General features: G+C 49.6%; 1 protein-coding gene across 1 annotated transcript in view; it reads left to right on the top strand.

The window, feature by feature from the left end:
• Window positions 1-16,501, top strand: part of TMEM268 (transmembrane protein 268) — a 125,386-nt gene extending 108,885 nt beyond the window's left edge. The window contains exon 9 of the mRNA XM_082264292.1: window positions 16,021-16,501. Coding sequence (XP_082120418.1) covers window positions 16,021-16,197 — 177 coding nt within the window. The 3' untranslated portion in view covers window positions 16,198-16,501. The remainder of the gene's footprint in view (window positions 1-16,020) is intronic.
• The last annotated feature ends 2,750 nt before the right edge of the window (window positions 16,502-19,251 follow it).

Raw genomic sequence — 19,251 nt, 5'->3', positions numbered from 1 at the left:
AAATTTGTCTGCCCAGGGCACTTAGTTGGAGGAGGAATCCTCCCTACCGATACATGCCTTGGAACTGAGAACGATCAGACTCTGTTTGCTCCGTTGGTGGGATCGTCTTCAGGGTCACCCTGTGCGGGTGCAAGCGGACAACACCACTGCGGTGGCGTACATCAATCACCAAAGGGGCACCAGGAGTGCCCGAGCGGCCAAGGAAGGGGCCGGATTTTTGCATTGGGCCGAGACGCGGGTCTCTGCGTTTTCGGCAGTTCACATTCCGGGTATGGAACACTGGCAGGCCGACTATCGGCCTCGCCAATCCCCAGACCAGGGGGAATGGTCCCTACACCCAGAGGTGTTTTCAGATGCTGGGTGCGCGATGGCGCGCCTCCTCTAAACAACAAGGTGGGGAGGCTCGTGGCAAGAACACGCGATCCTCTAGCAGCCGCCTCGGACGCGCTGGTGGTGCCTTGGAATCAGTGACGCCTGATTTATGCCTTCCCCCGATCCAGTTTGTTGTCTCAGTTCCTTCGCAGGTTGGTCTCGGAACCGAGGTTGGTGGGCCTGGACTGGCCGCGCCGGTCTTGACACGCGGACGTCATGCAAATGGTCGTCGAGCCTCCCTGGCGGCTCCCCTTACGAGACGATCTGTTGTCTCAGGGGCTGTTCTTCCATCCTGCTTTACAGTCGCTGGCCTTGCGGCGTGACTGTTAAAAGCCAGATCTTGAGAGATAAGGGTCTCTCGTCGGCGGTCACTCCTACCTTGCTTAGAGCTAGGAAGGCCTTGTCTGGTAAGATTTGTTATCGTTATTACGCTGTTTCTCTGATAGCCGGGTGAGGAGCCGATCTCTCTGTGTGTGTGCAAGGAACATCGCGGGGAGTCCATCACCCCAAAAGGATAGGAGATACATGTTGGTATATACAAGAGGGAAGAAAGTGTGATTGATTTTATCCATCTATGGTGTTAAAGAAGCATCCTCATGTTCAGGATAATTAGAGGCTTGATTGTCTCTTACGTCTGGTAAGAGGCTTGTATTTATTTATCACCTGGGTGACCGTGCACGTGTGCAGGTGGAAATAGAGCACCGATTCCTTATAGAATATCATTATCAGGCACTTACCTTCTTTCCGCCAGGTAAGGAGGCATTTCACCCGGTGGAGGGAACACGACATCATCACCTTGATTTTTAATTGGATTTTCTTCACCATTTTTTCACATTTTGGATCACATTATTCAATGGACTTTTATTTCAATGTTTATTTGAAAAGTCACATCGAGTGTTATTTGATCATTATGTTCGTTTATTTTACACCCATTCACCTAACACTGTGATTTTGAGTTGGTTTTTTTCTCAATTTTGTTATATATTGTTCAATATATGATTTTTCACATTTAAGAAAAGCGCACCATCACTTTAAACATTAACACATCCTATCATCTGGTTGCAGCCTTTCACTTAATCAGCGCACCCCTTTCTTTTCAATATTAAGATTTGTTATCGTACCTGGAAGGCTTGCTCCATGGGGACATTGTTTTTTGCTTTCGCTGTGTGCGAATCCTACGCATCCTACGGAGTTTACCTTGCATTCCTTGGATGTTTGTCAGGGCGATCAGGGTTACCTGTCGTCTGCTGAATCCTTCAGAAAGTCGGATTCTCTTTTTGTCCTTCCTGAGGGCCTCGGAAGGGTATGGCTGCGTCTGCGGCAACCATTCCTGTCTGTTCAGACAGACGATTGTACAGGCTTATTTGCCTAGGGGTCGGGTTCCGCCCTTCCCTGTCACGGCGCACTCTTCTGAGCAGAGGGTGCGTTTTGGGCCTTTCGCCATCAGGCGTCTGTGTCCCGGATGTGCAATGCGGCGACCTCGTCGTCCCTGCACACCTTTACAGAGTTTACTAACTTGATGTTTTGGCATCGGCAGATGCCTCCTTTGGCCGCAATGTTCTGAATGCGGCAGTACTTGGGGGAGACATGGCGTTTTTTAGCTTGTCCCCTCCTGTGGGGGTTTTTTTCCCCCTTGGTTATTTTACCTTCCTGGGTTTGTTCACTCCTGTTGAGCTTTCCTGTTACCCGGTGGGTTACCTTTCTGGTTCAGATATGGTTCTTTTATCTGACCTTGGGTGCTTCGTTACCTTGAGACGGTTGCGTTTCCCACCCCTCATGTCTACACTGCTTTGGGACATCCCATTGGTGAAGACTATATATGAGGGGCGGCGACTATCAGAGGACGTAAGAGAAAACGTAATTTTTGCAAAATCTTACCATAAAATTCCTTTCTCTGAGTCCTCTGACAGTCGCTGCCCCTGCCCCTCTTTTGGGGTTCATGGACTATCTACTGCTTGCTACCAAAGGAATTGGGAATGAGGCTAGCCGGGGGTGTTGGACCAGAGGGACAGCCCCCTGTAGGTGTGTCTATGCAAAGTTTTTTGTGTTTTTAACAAAATCTTCTGCCTAGCTTACTCCTGTGGATAAGAGGTCAATACCTATTGGTGAAGACTATATGAGGGACGGCGACTGTCAGAGGACTCAAAGAAAGGAATTTTACGGTAACATTTTACAAAAATTCAGTTTTTTTGTGTTGCTAAGCAGCACTTCTGGGTCTCCAGCCAATGCGAAGTCCCACTGCCTCCTAGGATTGTTATGTCACAGCTATCCCAGGAGGCAGTGTGTTTTTAAGCTGCAAGTGTGCGGCACAATGTTCACATGCTTGGTGGATTTGTGCCCATTTGCAAACGCCTCCGGGGGTATAGTATCTGGAAATGTCCCAGAAGTTGGGAGCATTTGTACGCACACTCAGGATTCCCGCTGTGACACGCACTTATGGGCTGCCAGGTCCTAGCCACCTGGAAGACTCTGGTGGTGCATATGCACGTTGATGCAATGTGGGAACCACAGGGATTCCTGTGTGGTTTTCTACATCACATCAGACTCGCAGGCAGTTTACACTGCTCTCTGCAAACCACTGCGGGTGTCAATGTAAAGTTATTTGACACCACCAAATCAGTTCACAGAACGCAGTGCAAACTGTGGTATCGGACAGGAATCGGATCGCATGGGTCTGAACACCCATGTGATCCGATTCCAGCGCTGACCAAAAAAGGGTCCTGCACCATTTTGGTCCGAATGCAATGCAAATTCAGTCATACAGACTGTATGGCTGAATACGCAGCGCACAGACATCGCATGTAAACTGCACAGCAATGCGGTGCAAATCACATGCGATGTCTGGTATCGCACAAGTTGGAACCCAGCCTTAAAGTATAACTGAAGCAGATTTTATTTTTTAGTTATGGATAGAGTGGAGAGGTTTAGGTTTTTATTGCTGTCTGTGACCCCATTAGCGAGATTCATCCTCTCTATTTGTCCTGTTTAACATTATCATTGAAAGTAAAAGCAAATCCCAAATTTTTGGTTGTCCCCAGAAAAGTAATCCTGGGGAAATCTTCCAATGGGGACACTAGTTCTGGTGACCTGGGGGGGCCCCCAAGGGATTCCCATAATTTGCAGGGATTTCCTCTCACTTCCTGTTTTGGCTATGAAGGTAAATCTCCCAAATGGGACAAAGAGGGGGGAAAAAAAACTTACAGGGGTTATAACCCTCCCTTGCTCTATCCAAAATAAAAATACAGTTTAGTTTATAGTTCTACTATAGATAGCAGTGCAGGAGAGGGGAGGGGAGAGGCCATTCATTTAGCTGTTCCGCTTTTAAGTTTTAAAGCTGTAGTAAACTTTGTAGAATAAAAAAAAAAAAAAAAAAAAAAACACACTGGAAGGCAGTTGGCACAATTCGTGCCAACTTTCCAAAAAAAAAAAACTGTGTAATTCACAAAGAAACTCTCCTTAAAAACTTGCATGCGTTATCTTTCTGAAGTATGCCTTAAATACCATATGAAGCCATGCAGTAATTTATCGCAAACCTCTTGCATGAACCCTGTAAATTGGGTATAGAGCTCCATGAAAAGTTGCTTAGATAACCTGAACTTCTGCAGGGTATCCGCATCAGGGAATTGATCCAGCGGTGTGCGCTCCTTGAAGGTTCTTTCACAGATACATACACATTCGCCAGCACACCAAGGATCTTGCACAGCAGTCCGAAGAAACTTTTTATTGCAAAAGGATCATATCAGGATAGGTGCAACGTTTCGGAGTCACGCAGGACCCCTTTGTCAGGCATGTGATGTCAATGAGGCTCTGAGGAAGAGGCATAGCCTCGAAACGCGTCAGACGATATTCTTGACTAAGACAGTGGACTCCAATACTATGGACGTTGTCAGTCGGATCTGATATGCTGGTTTTTCATCACTTGTTTGTGAGTAGACATTTTTTAATATTTTTATTAATAAAAGCCTACTGAGGATAATGCGCTAGGCTGGTGCGCCCTTTTTTTGTGTTTTTGTTTACAGTGGTATGTCGACCACCCGGTCGTAGAGGGCAGCAAGGTCTAGCCATTTGGGGATGCCAACTGCAAGTCCCGTGACAGAGGTAGTCTGAGAACCAAGTTCTAAACACAGGAGCAAGGTGCCAAGCATCGCAATTTTCTTTGATGTGATGTCAATTACCTCTCCCAGGTGGGGAATACAGGGTCTCCTCATTTTTGATGAGGCAGGCATAGGCCTCATTTTTATCCCAAGCCCGGGCATAGTTCCGAGGTGGGGATAAATCTGGGACTCGATTAGTGTAGGCCTCACAGAACCCCAAATTCTTGGCTCACTGTCCACGCACCACATCATGGGTGCCTAAACTGGCTGGACTGCTCCGGTCATCCGACCCCAGTCCGATTCGGTCTCTTCTTCCGATTTCCAGACATCCAATCCCTCCTCCAAGGATCCATAGAGATGCTGGAAACTGGGAGACCCCACATCGATGACCCCGGCCTCCTCGCTGCTCACACTTGCAGCCCCGGTCACCGCTGGCCATCTACACCCCTCTGCCTTGATTGGAGCAGATCTGGTTTCTGCCACTGCAGTTTTCTGTACATCAGGTGGCCGCTCCCCGGCCCGCACTACCTGCATGCACACAGACTGGGAAATTCGGGTTTTTCTCACTCTGCCTACTGTAGCACTGGCAGATGGCATAGCCCAGTTCCGTCAACACTCTAAGCACCGCTCTTCCTCTGCCCACAAAGAGTCCCGATTCTGCAGCCGACAGGGCATGAGTGACCCCGGTCTCCCATGTCACACTCTGGGCTTCTGGGTCTTCTGGGCTGACCATTACTTCTCTCTGCCCACAGCAGCAGATTGCCACAGTGCCCGTACTGGCCCCACACTTGCATCCGCATAGTAACACTCAGACACTGACTACATACCAGGCCCAAGTTCTCCACTCCTCCTCCGGTGTACAACGCCAGTCTTCCATCGGGCACCAATTGCACCCCTGTATCCCACAGGGTCCATGTCGACTTTCCGGTCTGCTCCGCAGGATCTCCACCAACACGTGGGATAGCCTCCGTGCTGCGGCTCACTCCGGTACTCGCCATCTTGCTCCTCCACACACGTGTCTCCCTCTCAGCTCCACCCGAAAGTGGAAGTAATTTATAGGCTCCCTTCCTCTTTCTGGATTGGCTGTGCGTGAGCGGCGCCCCCTCCCATGAATCCAGACTAGCTGATTCTTTGGCGGTGGCTCCTCCTGCTAGGCAGATATATCCAGCCTGTGCTTTCCCACGCAGTACAGTAACCTTTTCAATACCCCTCCATCTCAGCTCAGCTAGCATGAAAGTCACTGTAAGGCGAACCATGCTCTTGAATGCACACGCATCCACCATCCTTGTCTGTACCAGGGCCCCAGCTGCACCTCCATGTCTCCAGACCAGCTGACCCTCTTTGCTATTTAGTAGAATTGTCCCGCTGTCAGGCATTGCACGGCCGACAATTCTCTTCATAGCACTTGTACAGGCAATACTCGCCATACTGTCTTGGAAAAGTGTCCCGCTGTCATTAGTTGCACGGTCAACATTTTTCTGTATAGTACTTGCACAAACATGGCCCAGGCACACCGATCCACGTTCCCTGGGCCCTCATGTTCTCTGTCCACACCTGCACCATCCACTGTTAAAGCGGAGGTCCGGGCACAAAATCTACCTTTTTTTTTTTGTGCCCATCCGCTTGGTCTCCTGCACCTGAAAAGGAATTGGATAGTTAGGCATTTTGTTTTTTTTTCACTCACCTTGTAATTGTAGATTGAAAATACTCACCTCAGTGTACTTCCTCCCTCTGAGCCGCGGCTCCGCCGTCACTTCCTGTCTTGCGATGATTCCTGGGAGCTGAACGTCATCGCTCCTAGCAATCAATGCTACGGCACCGGCCCCGCTCGTCACTTCCGGGGCGACGCTAAACAGCTTCTGGGCATGCCCAGAAGCTGTGGAAGAATGTGGCGCCGCACCGGAAGTGACGAGAGGGGCCGGTGCAGGCGCATTCTGGGAGTAGAAGACGCGGAAGAGGACGCAGAAGAGGCTCGCGCTGGCTTCAGCTGCCCACAACAGAGATGGCAACGCTGGAGAAGAAATTTTATAAGTGAGTATTTCTTCTTGTAGGTAAGTGCGAACCGAGACAGATCAGAGGCTAGCCATTGTGGAATGTACTAGCCCTGACTGTCCCGGGGGTATGTTTGTTGAAAAATGGTTTCTGTGCCCAGAACTCCGCTTTAAGCAGACACAGTCTATTTTCACAGCATGATGCAACTCTCTCTTTCCAACTCTCCTGCACATTTCTTAGAGAACAAATTACAGTCCCAACAAAAGTCCATCCGTTGCCACTGGCATCCATCATTGTGAATTTGATTCTTCATCCCGCTCTCTCTATCTCCTGTAGAGCAGGCCTCACACTCAAGGTGAGCACTCCAGTACATTTCTTCAGGAAGAATGACGGTTTTAGACAGAATTTTTAGCAACCATTCCGGTAACCCAGGGCTATATCCCGGACGAGCCCCCAAATGTAGCACTACCTCCTAGGGGACTGCTGGATATAACACTTTCTGGATTCCCCTGGGTTACCCGTAGCAACTGCTTGCAGAAACGTATCACTTTAAAGCGGAGTTCCACCCTAAAAAAAAAACTTTTCACCGTCCGCTAGCTTACACAAACCTGAAAAAGAATTGGATAATTAAAAAATTTTTTGTGTTTCACTTACCTTGTTTTTGGAACTCAGCCTTCAGCCTGTCAAACGATTTGAGGCGGCCATCGTGGAGCACATGGGACAATAAATAAATGCCATACTGTATCCATATCCTCGGGTCAGGGATCAGCAACAGCTCCCTTAGATGCCTGTTGAACCACAGGGGTGTATCGTCATGGAATAGAGGGCATCCCAACTTCCCCACTGCCAGATCCCAAATCCGTTTGGTATGAAACCTAAAGGTATGCCTACCGGAACCCCCCGGCGTTCCCCCAAGACCTCTGAGGATATCACAGAAGGGGTGCGGGAAATGGCCAGGGGATTGCGCACAGACAAGAGATTCATAGCGTAGCCTGTCAAATTTGTCAAAATAGAAAAAATGAGAGAGTTGTGCAGCAATATAGTACAAGCCGAGGTCGGGGACCACCAGGCCTCCCAGTCTAGTTGGGCACTTCAGTGCCCTCCAAGACAACTTATGTCCCCATATGAAAGACTTAAGAACTGATTCCAGAACCCGAAAATATTTCAATTGAATATAAACCGGTGAATGCCAGAGAATATACAGTATCTTGGGCAATAACACCATTTTCACCAAACCTATACGACCCATGACACCCAAGGGCAGTTTAGACCAAGTCTGCGTCTTACTCTTGGTCAAGGAGATCAGGGGTTCAACATTCAGAGGGACATAATCCGAAAGGTCACGAGACACCTGAATTCCCAAGTACTTGAGCGAGCTAACCCTCTGCAAGGGCAAGGATGCCTGTTCCAGTGGGGGTGGAAAGAGGTCAATAGGCAATATCTGGGACTTATCCCAGTTCACTTACCTTGTTTTTAACGAAAATATACTTACCTTCCTTCCTCCCTCTGCGGACACGGCCGCCGACGTCACTTCCTCCTTGCATTGACTCCTGGGAGATGAGCGTCATCGTTTGGAACCCGGGAATTTCGCTTTTAGTACTTGGTTCAGTCAATGATCAGTCCAGGGGATGTTGTTTTGTAGTTTTATTTAGAACTGGGATAGGAGAAGGGATGAGTGGGATACTCCAACTAGTAACTATTCACAGTATTGAGGACATCTGACTTGAGGATGCGGCAAGGCCGCTGCTTCACTCTGCCACTGGAATGAACATAATTTAAGTGTTCCTACTTTTAATTATCTTCATGGTTCTAACTTGGCACCCCCTTTCTCTCTCTCTGTGCAGCTGACACCCGTCCACTGACTCCTACACTCTGGAGTGGTCCCCTTCCTGGACAGATCCCGGGCAAGTTCCTCTGTACTCACCGAGACTGTTTTTCCAGAGTCACAGATTCCCCCAACTCCACCAGTCATCTTCTCTTGGACCTCCGTATTCAGCCACACACTCTGGTTCACCAGGCCGACCGCCTGTGACCACCATCCATTGCTGCAGAAGAGGAGACAGCCATCACTCTCCTTCTGGGACCTGGCTTCCCACCCAAAGACCCTGAGAACATGTGTCCTTGGCTTTATATACCCTGCCCCATAATGCACCAAGGGACAGTAACAAAGCCTGTGTGTCACTGGCTGGGTTTTTATTCCACTGTCCAACGTGCCTCCCCATTGGACGCAGTGGGGACACTCCCTCATCCCAGATGAATCACACAACTAGACAAATGGAGCAGGCCTAACTAACAAATCCTGCTCCCTGAGAAGCAGGGAGCACATCAATTTAGCCTGATGCTCTGCTGTTAAGCAGACAGAGCCAAAACTACCCTGCCTACCTAGAACCTATCTAGGAAGGTGCTACATGAGCAAACGCTCCAAGTGAATCCTCTGTCTCCCCTCATGTCCTCCTCTATCAGTAATGATTTGGCTCCACAAATATGTATGATCAAAGAAGATATTTCATCGTGAAGGACGTTTTAAATGCATTCAATTTATTAAAAAGCAGCTTCATCTATTACACTAACATTTATAAAATTTGTAAAATCGCGTATAAAGTATCCAGTATGATTAAAAAGGCAAGAGCGGCTCCAGCTCACCAGCTCAAAATGGGTCGCGGTGACACTGGATCTGACATCACAGGCTCCTCCCTATGCGTTGTGTCACTAGTCACGTGACTTCCTCAGGGAAGTGTAATAGATGAAGCTGCTTTTTAATAAATTTAATGAATTTAAAACGTAATGCACAATGAAATATCTTCTTTGTTTAAGCATTTTTGTTGAACCAATTTATTACTGATAGAGGAGAACTCGAGGGGAGACAGAGGATTCACTTGGAGCAATTGCTCATATTCAGAGTTTAAACTTTTTTGAGGTGAGCGCACATTGCACCTAGAGGTGGATAGAAGGTGTTTGGACCCCGTAGCGTAATCACTTTTAGATCACTGAAGATTTTACCTTTCTTAATGCATTGTGGAGCACTTTGCACGGTGGACTCACGGATTTTTATCAAGTTCACTTGGGAGAAGATTTTTTCATATTTTTCACTATCCTTTAATGTTTGTATGATTTTTAAGACCTTTTTAACACATTGCTTGGAAAGTATCTTTCTCTTACGTCCTCCGACAGTCGCCGCCTCTTCATATTCGTCACATATGGGGTATTAGACTTTGCTCCGAAGGAGTAGCTAGGCAACAGAATATGTTAACAATAAAGCTTTAACATATCCCACCCTCAAGGGGTGGTCCCCTCAGTCAATACCCTCCTACTTCCTGCAACCATATCTCAGTTTTAATGTCTAGCTTGTCAGGAGTGGCTGGCTCTCTCTGTGCTGGGACTTTTTGTCCCAGACTCTTTCTTCTTTTTGATATTTTGTTTGAGTTTTCTCTCTACCTTTACTTAGCTGTTATTTTTGTCAGCATTAGTTAGTTCTTCGGACGAAGAGGATCATGCGGACTGGGTCTCGGGCTGATCCCCCTGGTCGCAGGTCGTGGGTCAGTGGCTTCCCAGTCTGCCTTCGAGCGTTCAGCCAGGTAACGCTCCTGGCACGGTGAACGACCCATCCCTGTTCGGTGCAGGGATGATTGGTGAGGTGGCTACCTCACCGGACGCTGTGCGGTTTCTGAACCGCCATTGTGTGCGTCTTGAGTAGCGACTCTCCCTGCCTCATGTGCAGCGGCTTGTTCGCCTGTGCGGGTTCCCCACGCCATGTGAGGTAAGTGTATCTATGTGGGGACCTGTCTGTCTGGGGGGGTCTCAGTCTGGGACTGTGTAACCTGCCTTTAATCACACTGCTTGTCTCCCTATCTCTCGGCTGCATGCTGTGGGCTGCAAGGGGGGGGGGGAGCTGTATGACACTGAGTATGTCAGGCTGGGCAGTGTGAGGAGCTGTGTGCTGTGGGGCATGTTTTTAATGGCATGTTGGGGCATATACAGCGATCGCTGCGGCGATCTAACATGTATCCATATTATGGGATGATATTGTGTGTGATTTTATGCACTGTGGAGCGGCGATTTCGGCGCCAAACGGCGCCATTTTACCGGCGCCCGCTCCGGCCGCATGGTTTACATGCACGGCGGCCATTTTCTTGTAGCCTCCATAGGCTTACATAGAGCGCCCTGGCAGCATCACTTCCTCTCTCCTGGAAGCACCGATCGAGGCAGCAGCAGCAGCGGAGTCTCCTCAGGTTTTATCCTTCTATTCCTGTGTTCCATTGCCTGTATTCAGTCTGTATATTCCCTGTGGGGGTCTCATTGTGCCTGAGTGTGGTGCGGTGGGCTGCGCTTGCCGCGCTTGCTGTAAGGGGGCAGTTAACCCTTGGTTGTCTGGCATACAGGGGCAATGGATTCTCAGGAGGGCAAATTTCCCACAGTCTTGGTGGAAAGCCAGGGGACCGCTGTTTCCCCCCCAGGGGGGGATTTGGCCACTATTGTGGCTGGCCTTGCTGCACAGGTGCAAATGCTGGTGGCTGCTCAATCTACTAAACGGCCCAGAGTTGCTCTGTCCTCTGATTCTGAGGGTGAAGGTGATGGGGCTGTTCTGGCGGGGACCCCCCTATCGGGGTCCCGCTCCTCTCTGGATCTAGTGGGGTCTGAGGTAGAGGCTGAAGTTGAGGGGGTTGATAATTCTCCCCCTGGCTCGCCTGAAGAGCTTGCAATCATGGATGAGTTGATTGCTTCCATTAAGCAGACGCTACGTTTGCAGGACGAGGTGTGTCCCCCAGCTGCCTTGGCGGCTTATGGGACGCAGAGAAAACGCAGGACGCCGCAGGTCTTTCCCTGCAATGCTGATTTTCAGCGCGCTGTTAAGGACCAATGGCGCGATTTGCGCAAGCCTTTTGCGGTACCAAGTAAATTTAAGCTGCGTTATCCTTTCTCGCCTGCCACTGATGAACGGTGGTGTGTGCCTCCGCCGGTAGATCATGCTATTGCGGTTTTGAACAAAGCCACTGCGATCCCGGCAGAGGGATCCCCTATTTTCCGTGATGCCACGGATAGGAGACTGGAGTCTCTTGCCCGTCATACTTATTCTGTTACGGGTTCTATGCTTAAGGCTCTGTTTGCTTCTCTCATGGCGGCCCAGGCGATCGCAAGTTGGACGCAGATGCTTAGGCGCGTCCTAGTGGCCGATTCGGCCTCAGCGGCGACCCTGGATATGGTGGATCAGATCCACCAGGGTGTCATGTATCTGTGTGATGCGGACCTGGACCTGATTCCGTTGGCCGCGCGTGTGCACAGCGTGGCGGTGTTGTCTCGCCGCCTGGTTTGGTTGAAGTGTTGGTCGGTGGACCAATCTTCACGTAAAACCTTAGCCAATCTGCCTTATGATGGGTCTCGCCTTTTTGGGGAGTCCCTGGATGTGTTGATTAAGGGGATTACTGGGGGTAAGAGCACTCTCTTGCCCCATTTCCCCAAGGCTAAAGGGGCTTCTGGGAAGAAGCATGCTAATTTTCGGCCCCCTCAGGGGTCCTTTCGTGCCTTTCGGCCGCACTACAAGGGCAAACCGTTCAAGGGCCAGGGCTCTCAGAAGAAGCCCTGGTCTGGAAAACAGAAGTCCGGCCAATCCGGACCTGCGGCCCATAACAGTTCGGCCTGAAGGGGCGCCCTCACCCAGTTTTGGGGTGGGGGGACGCTTGCTCGGTTTTCTTCAGCCCTGGTTGGCCCGTGTGCGGGACAGATGGGTTCTGGAAATCGTTCGATCTGGTTACAAGATCGAGTTTCTCTCTCGGCCAGAGAGCAGATTTTTTCCCTCAAATCTACAACTGTCTCCAGAGCGCCTGCGGGATCTGCGCCTGGCGGTGCGGGACCTGAGGGCTCAGGGAGTGGTGGTTCCGGTGCCTCATCGGGACAGATTTCGGGGGTTTTATTCCAATCTGGTCACTGTGCCCAGAAAGGAGGGCAAGGTTCGTCCAATTCTGGACTTGAAAGCTCTGAACCGCTCTGTGCGGGTTCGCAAGTTCCGCATGGAATCCCTGCGCTCGGTGGTGGCTGCCCTGGTTCCGGGGGAATTCATGGCCTCCATCGATTTGAAGGATGCGTATCTTCACATCCCCATATTCGAGGGTCATCAGAGATACCTTCGATTTGCCATTGCGGAGGATCACTACCAGTTCGTGGCGTTGCCCTTTGGGCTCGCCTCGGCTCCGCGGGTCTTCACCAAGGTGCTTGCACCGGTTCTGGCATTATTGAGAGCCCAGGGCATTTCTGTCCTGGGGTATCTGGACGACATTCTGATTCGGTCTGCGACCAGTCAGGGTCTGGAGAAGGACCTGTCTGTCACGATGCAAACTCTGCAGGAGTTCGGTTGGACGATAAATGTTCCAAAGTCGACTCTGAGTCCGTCGGTTCGTCTTCCCTATCTGGGAATGATACTGGACTCGGTGCAGGCGAAGGTCTTCCTGCCGGAAGACAAACTCAGGACTCTTCAGGAGGAAGTCAGGTCCCTCAGGGACGTTCCGAACTCGTCTCTGCGGACGTGTATGAGATGTCTGGGATTGATGGTCTCGGCTTTCGAGGCGATTCCTTTCGCGCAGTTTCACACGCGGGGTCTCCAAGCGGAGATCTTGTCCAAGTGGGACGGGCGACCTCAATCTCTGGATCTTCAGATCTCGTTGAGTCATCGCACCAGGGAAAACCTCCTGTGGTGGCTCCAGTCCCCGTTGGTGTCCGGGGGCAAGTCGTTTCGTCCGATCTCGTGGACGATAATCACCACGGATGCCAGCCTGTCGGGCTGGGGTGGTGTTCTGGGCGTTCTGTCCGCCCAGGGGACCTGGTCGGAGGGGGAGTCTTCCCTCCCGATCAACATTCTGGAATTGCGTGCGATAAGGCTCTGTCTTCATCGCTGGACGGACCGGCTGCAGGGCTGCCCGGTTCGGGTGCAGACGGACAATGCCACGGCGGTGGCCTACATCAACCACCAAGGGGGCACCAGGAGTGCCCGAACGGCTCGAGAAGTGGCCGACATTCTGTCTTGGGCCGAGTCTCATGTCCCGGCGATAACGGCGGTTCACATTCCGGGAGTGGAGAACTGGCAGGCGGACTATCTGAGTCGCCAGACCCTGGATCAGGGGGAATGGTCTCTCCACCCGGCTGTCTTCCAGATGTTGTGCGCGAAGTGGGGTCTTCCAGATGTGGACCTGTTCGCGTCTCGCCTCAACTACAAGGTGAAGAGGTTCGTGGCAAGGACGCGCGACCCTCGGGCGGACGCGTCGGACGCGTTAGTGGCCCCGTGGCATCAGTACAGGCTGATGTACGCGTTTCCACCGATTCAGTTGCTGTCCCGGTTCCTTCGCAGGTTACACTCGGAACGCAGCACGGTGATTCTTGTGGCACCGGACTGGCCTCGCCGGTCCTGGTACGCAGACCTCGTGAATCTGGCGGTCGACGCCCCCTGGCGTCTGCCTCTTCGGGACGATCTACTGTCTCAAGGACCGATTTACCATCCTGCTTTACAGTCGCTGGCTTTGACGGCCTGGCTGTTGAGACCGAGGTCCTGAAGGAGAAGGGTCTCTCTCCAGAGGTTGTTCATACCTTGATCAACGCGAGGAAGTCTTCCTCGGGAAAGGTTTATTACCGTACTTGGAAGGCCTATTTTGCCTGGTGTGAGTCCAGGGGGTTTTCACCCCGCACGTACTCGGTTTCCCGTGTGCTGTCTTTCCTTCAGACGGGTGTCGATCAGCGTTTGGCGCTGGCTACGATAAAGGGTCAGGTGTCTGCGCTGGCCGTTCTGTTTCAACGTCCCGTAGCTTCCAACTCCTTGGTTGGCACTTTTATTCAGGGTGTGCGGCATCTGGTTCCTCCTAGGAGGGATCCCTTGCCCCCTTGGGACTTGAATCTAGTCCTGTCTGTGTTACAACGTGCTCCTTTTGAACAGATCAGGGAGATCTCGTTGTCTATGTTGTCCAAAAAGGTCGCCTTTTTGGTGGCGATCACTTCGGCTCGCAGAGTGTCGGAACTGGCGGCTTTGTCCTGCAAGTCTCCGTACCTGGTTGTTCATTTGGATAAGGTGGTCTTGCGACCTAATCCTTCTTTTCTGCCGAAACGAGTTTCGGAATTCCATCTTAACGAGGATATTGTTTTGCCTTCGTTGTGCACGAAGCCTAAACATCCTAAGGAGGTGAGATTGCATTCTCTGGATGTTGTTCGAGCGATTAGGGTTTACCTTAAATCGACTGAGTCTTTTCGAAAGACGGACTCCTTGTTTGTTCTTCCAGAGGGTCCTCGGAAGGGCATGGCGGCTTCCGCCTCTACCATTGCCAAATGGATCAGGCAGACCATTGCACAGGCTTATGCCTTGCAGGGGAAGGTTCCCCCTGTGCCTGTGAAGGCGCACTCTACTAGATCTCTGAGTACGTCTTGGGCCTGTCGTCATGGGGCTTCTGTAGCCCAGGTGTGTAAGGCGGCGACTTGGTCGACCGTGCACACTTTCACAAAATTCTACAAAGTAGATGTTCAGGCATCGGCGGATGCTTCCTTTGGCCGCAAGGTTCTTAGTGCGGCTGTTCCCTAGGGTCCCTTGTTGGGGACTCCTGGCTGTTGGGATAAGTTTTGTATCCCCGGGTTTTTTGTCTTTTCCTGGGTTGTTGCTCCTGTTGAGCACTTATTTTTGCTGTTGCCCAGCTAGTTCCTTCCTTTGGTAAGGTTCCTTTCTTTGATGTGGAGACTGCGTTGCCTTTCGGCGCGGATGCGTTTCCCACCCCTCATGTTTGCACTGCTTTGGGACGTCCCCATATGTGACGAATATGAAGAGGCGGCGACTGTCGGAGGACGTAAGAGAAAACGGAATTTTTGTAAAATCTTACCTGTAAAATTCCTTTCTCTGAGTCCTCCGACAGTCGCCGCCCCCGCCCCTCTTTTGGGGTTTGAATGTATACTCTACTGCTATTCCACTAAAACTGAGATATGGTTGCAGGAAGTAGGAGGGTATTGACTGAGGGGACCACCCCTTGAGGGTGGGATATGTTAAAGCTTTATTGTTAACATATTCTGTTGCCTAGCTACTCCTTCGGAGCAAAGTCTAATACCCCATATGTGACGAATATGAAGAGGCGGCGACTGTCGGAGGACTCAGAGAAAGGAATTTTACAGGTAAGATTTTACAAAAATTCCGTTTTTGCAGATTTTTATGCAAGGACATTTTTTACACTGATATTGTATATTTATGTTTTTTCACTGAAATGTATGTATGTTATAGCACTGAGCAACTTTGATTCACACTGATTATATATTTATTATGTTAGTTTAATTACAGCGCACCACTTCACTATTAAGCTATTTATGATTATTCAAGTGATTGAGTACTTGATTTGGTGGTAACAGCAGTTCAGCCCACATTTATTTAATTTTTTTAGGCCACCGTAGCAGTGCACTAGTGCCCCCTACATCCTATAATAAAACGTGATCATTTTTGTACTATAATAAATCTTACCTATAGGTAAAAATGGCAGACGCAATTTTACTCCCGCTTAAAGGATTTCTTATCACTCATGAAGTTTGTATAACAATAATTTTTCCCCATCAGGTAATGGCTCAGCAGCTCCTGGTTATAGCAAGTGCCTGTTACGTTCGTCTCCTCGTCGCTGGACAACTACCGAAAGCTGATGGCGCGGGGCACACTGGTATCCTGGATGTGCCTTGCCCATGCCAGTTTATTGAGAACAGCATACTGACGTCTGGCCGGTGCATCACATGCATATAGAAAGCAGAACCCAAAAACAGAGTATGAGACCAATACATCAGTCCGACATACAGCGGTGGGCTCCCTCCCTGGGACAGCAATATAATCCGAAGCAGCAGAAGCCTCCGGAATATGGATGACCTAGAACCGCTGAACGGTCTCAGCACGCAGATTTCGTTTTCTACAGAACTCTACTCTGTCTCCTGCTGTGATTAATTTGGTCCCTGCTGCAACAAAACTCTATAGGCCTGAGAAGATGACAGCCTGCTGAGAACAATCGGGTTTACATGACTGACTCGGATGCGAAAGACATTTTAAATTGATTTTTGTTAACATTTATCCATACGCAGCGATTTTTTTCTGGTAGAAAATATGCTGCTTGTGCTGAATCCCATTTCTCAATCAGGACTGATAGACTTTATTATGCTGCTTGTTGAAGGAAATTATTTTTCATGAAAAAAATGGGATTTGATTTCCAGGGGCTTATTGAAAGAGTAACGGCGAATTGTAAAGTGCAGTAACTGAACACGTTTGGCTATGTACACACTACCTAGCCTAGAGACTCGCTGCCCTTTAACATTATTTGTTAATGGCGCCCCCACGCACCTGCTAACAGGCATGTTCAATGCAGAGAGTTTTTGAAAAAGAGTCAGGCTACGTTCATGCCTACAGGTGTGAGTGTGCTCGCATTTTCAACATGTTCCTGCACGTTGCGTGTAGGGCTGCCCATTAATTTCAATAGGCTTCCCCAAGTGCAGAAAATGCAAAAAAATAGAACACACTACCTAGCCTAGAGACTCGCTGCCCTTTAACATTATTTGTTAATGGCGCCCCCAAAAATATGTACACACTACCTAGCCTAGAGACTCGCTGCCCTTTAACATTATTTGTTAATGGCGCCCCCACGCACCTGCTAACAGGCATGTTCAATGCAGAGAGTTTTTGAAAAAGAGTCAGGCTACGTTCATGCCTACAGGTGTGAGTGTGCTCGCATTTTCAACATGTTCCTGCACGTTGCGTGTAGGGCTGCCCATTAATTTCAATAGGCTTCCCCAAGTGCAGAAAATGCAAAAAAATAGAAGTCCCCGATCCTTTTCTGAAAACTCTCTGCATTGACGCGCCTGTGAGCTGGTGCAGGGGGAAGGAGGGAGTGCCATTAACAATGACTGTTAAAGGGCAGCAAGATTCTAGGCTAGGTAGTGTGAACACAGCCTAACGCAGCCTATTGAAATGAGTAGGTTTACCTACACGTGGCACACGGGAACGCACCGTAAATGTGTGAAAATGCGCATGTGCTTGGTCACGTGTTGGTGTGAACCTAGCCTAAGTTCATCTTTTCACAAAATATTAAAAGGTCAACTTACACCCTACATCCTCTCCACCCCCCTGGTCCCCACTGCACTTTCCTCCATGGGTGATTAGCTGTCACTGCCCTTGCAGCCGCTGCAGCAGTCCAGGGATTCGGAAGCCGCGGTCCAGGGATTTGGAAGCCGCAGTCTTTTGCCCTTTGTTCAGCGCTTGCACATGACTGCTGTGACCAATAGGAAATAGTTTAACCCCTCTCAGCATCCCCAAGGAAAGAAGGTTTTAATTCTCCAGACCACTGCACCAGCTGCTTGGACAGTGAAAGCTAATCATCCATGGAGGTGAATGGAGCAGGGACTGAGGGGGTTGGGGAAGGTGTAGTGCGTTCATTTTTCATTTTTTTGTGAAAAGGTGAACTTACACTTTAAAGCAGTCTTTTTACCCTAGAGCAGGGGTCTGCAAACTTTTCAGACAGAGGGCCAGTGTACTGTCCTTCAGACTTTAGCAGGGGCCGGATTGTGGCCAGTGGGTGTAGAAAATATCCCAGGTCCGGCATCAGTGAGAATAAATATGGCCTCAGAGTTGGTGATCAGTAGGAGGAGGAGTTGTGGGTGTCCCTATTAGGAGGAATAGTACCCATCATTGTATCAATGAAGGAAATAGTGACCCATTTTTGGTGTCCATGTAAGGAATAGTGCTTCAAATCATCAGGAGTAATAGTGACCCAAGGGCCTCTGCCTTAGAGGAACCCTTATAGTCACTTTTAGGTCTCAGGGACCCCCTGAAAATATATAATCGGGGGTGAGTGGACAAAACACCCCCTAAATTGGTGGCCGGTGGAAAAAATAGCCCCCCCCCCCCCCCACACACACACACCTTAGGTGGTGGCCAGAATGCCCCTTAGAGACATCAATTATCTGTTTAGCTGTCTGTTGTCAAGCGGCGTTGACTCTGGAACTATCCAAGCACTATCGAACTGGAGGTCAACTAGCCACAGTTCAAGAAACCCCTAGCAACCTCTGGAGGAACCCTGGTTGGGAATGGCTGCTTTAAAGCTACTCCTTGTACTCAGTGGGTTTTAAAGAAAGGGTTTTGTACAAATCAAAAATAATGCATCCCATTGGTTAGTGGTGATGAGCTTGGGTTTGGCCATCCTGGAAGGCAGCTGTAATATCTGGGCAAATAAGCTGTAGGTGGGGATCCTCTGCCCCGCTGTTGAACTTACCCAAAGGAGTAGGGATGCTCATGACACTACTCATGACATCATTGACCTAATCTGACCAGATGGCCAGATTAGGTCAATGATGTCACATGCATTTCCACCCATTTGTGTTTATGCAGAGAAACCCCTACAAGCAGCTCATTGGCCCCTGAATGACCACTGACTTCAAGGTTTAGCTAAACACGAGTTTGAACTGAACCTGCAGCCGAGCCCAAGCTTCTCTATATTGGTTAGTAATAGTTAGATACATACAGCCAGACTTGTTCTGTAATGTTAAAGGTGTTTTACACTCATCCAAGTGTATTCCTCCTTATGAGTGTCAGCAACATATTCAAGTGTTTATAGGCACGTGGGTCACTCAGTGACTTTAATCCAATCACCATGGCATGTCAAGGCAGAGGATGATTGCCTAAGCTCTATAGCAGTGATGGCGAACCTTGGCACCCCAGATGTGTTGGAACTACATTTCCCATGATGCTCATGCACTCTGGTGTATAGTTGAGCATAATGGGAAATTTAGTTCCAAAACATCTGGGGTGCCAAGGTTC

This window comes from Pelophylax lessonae (genome assembly GCF_965119305.1).
Source record: "Pelophylax lessonae genome assembly, chromosome: 7".
Classification (NCBI taxonomy): Eukaryota; Metazoa; Chordata; class Amphibia; order Anura; family Ranidae; genus Pelophylax; species Pelophylax lessonae.
The sequence above is the reverse complement of the archived record's forward strand: the minus strand, read 5'-3'. Positions and strand labels throughout refer to the sequence as shown.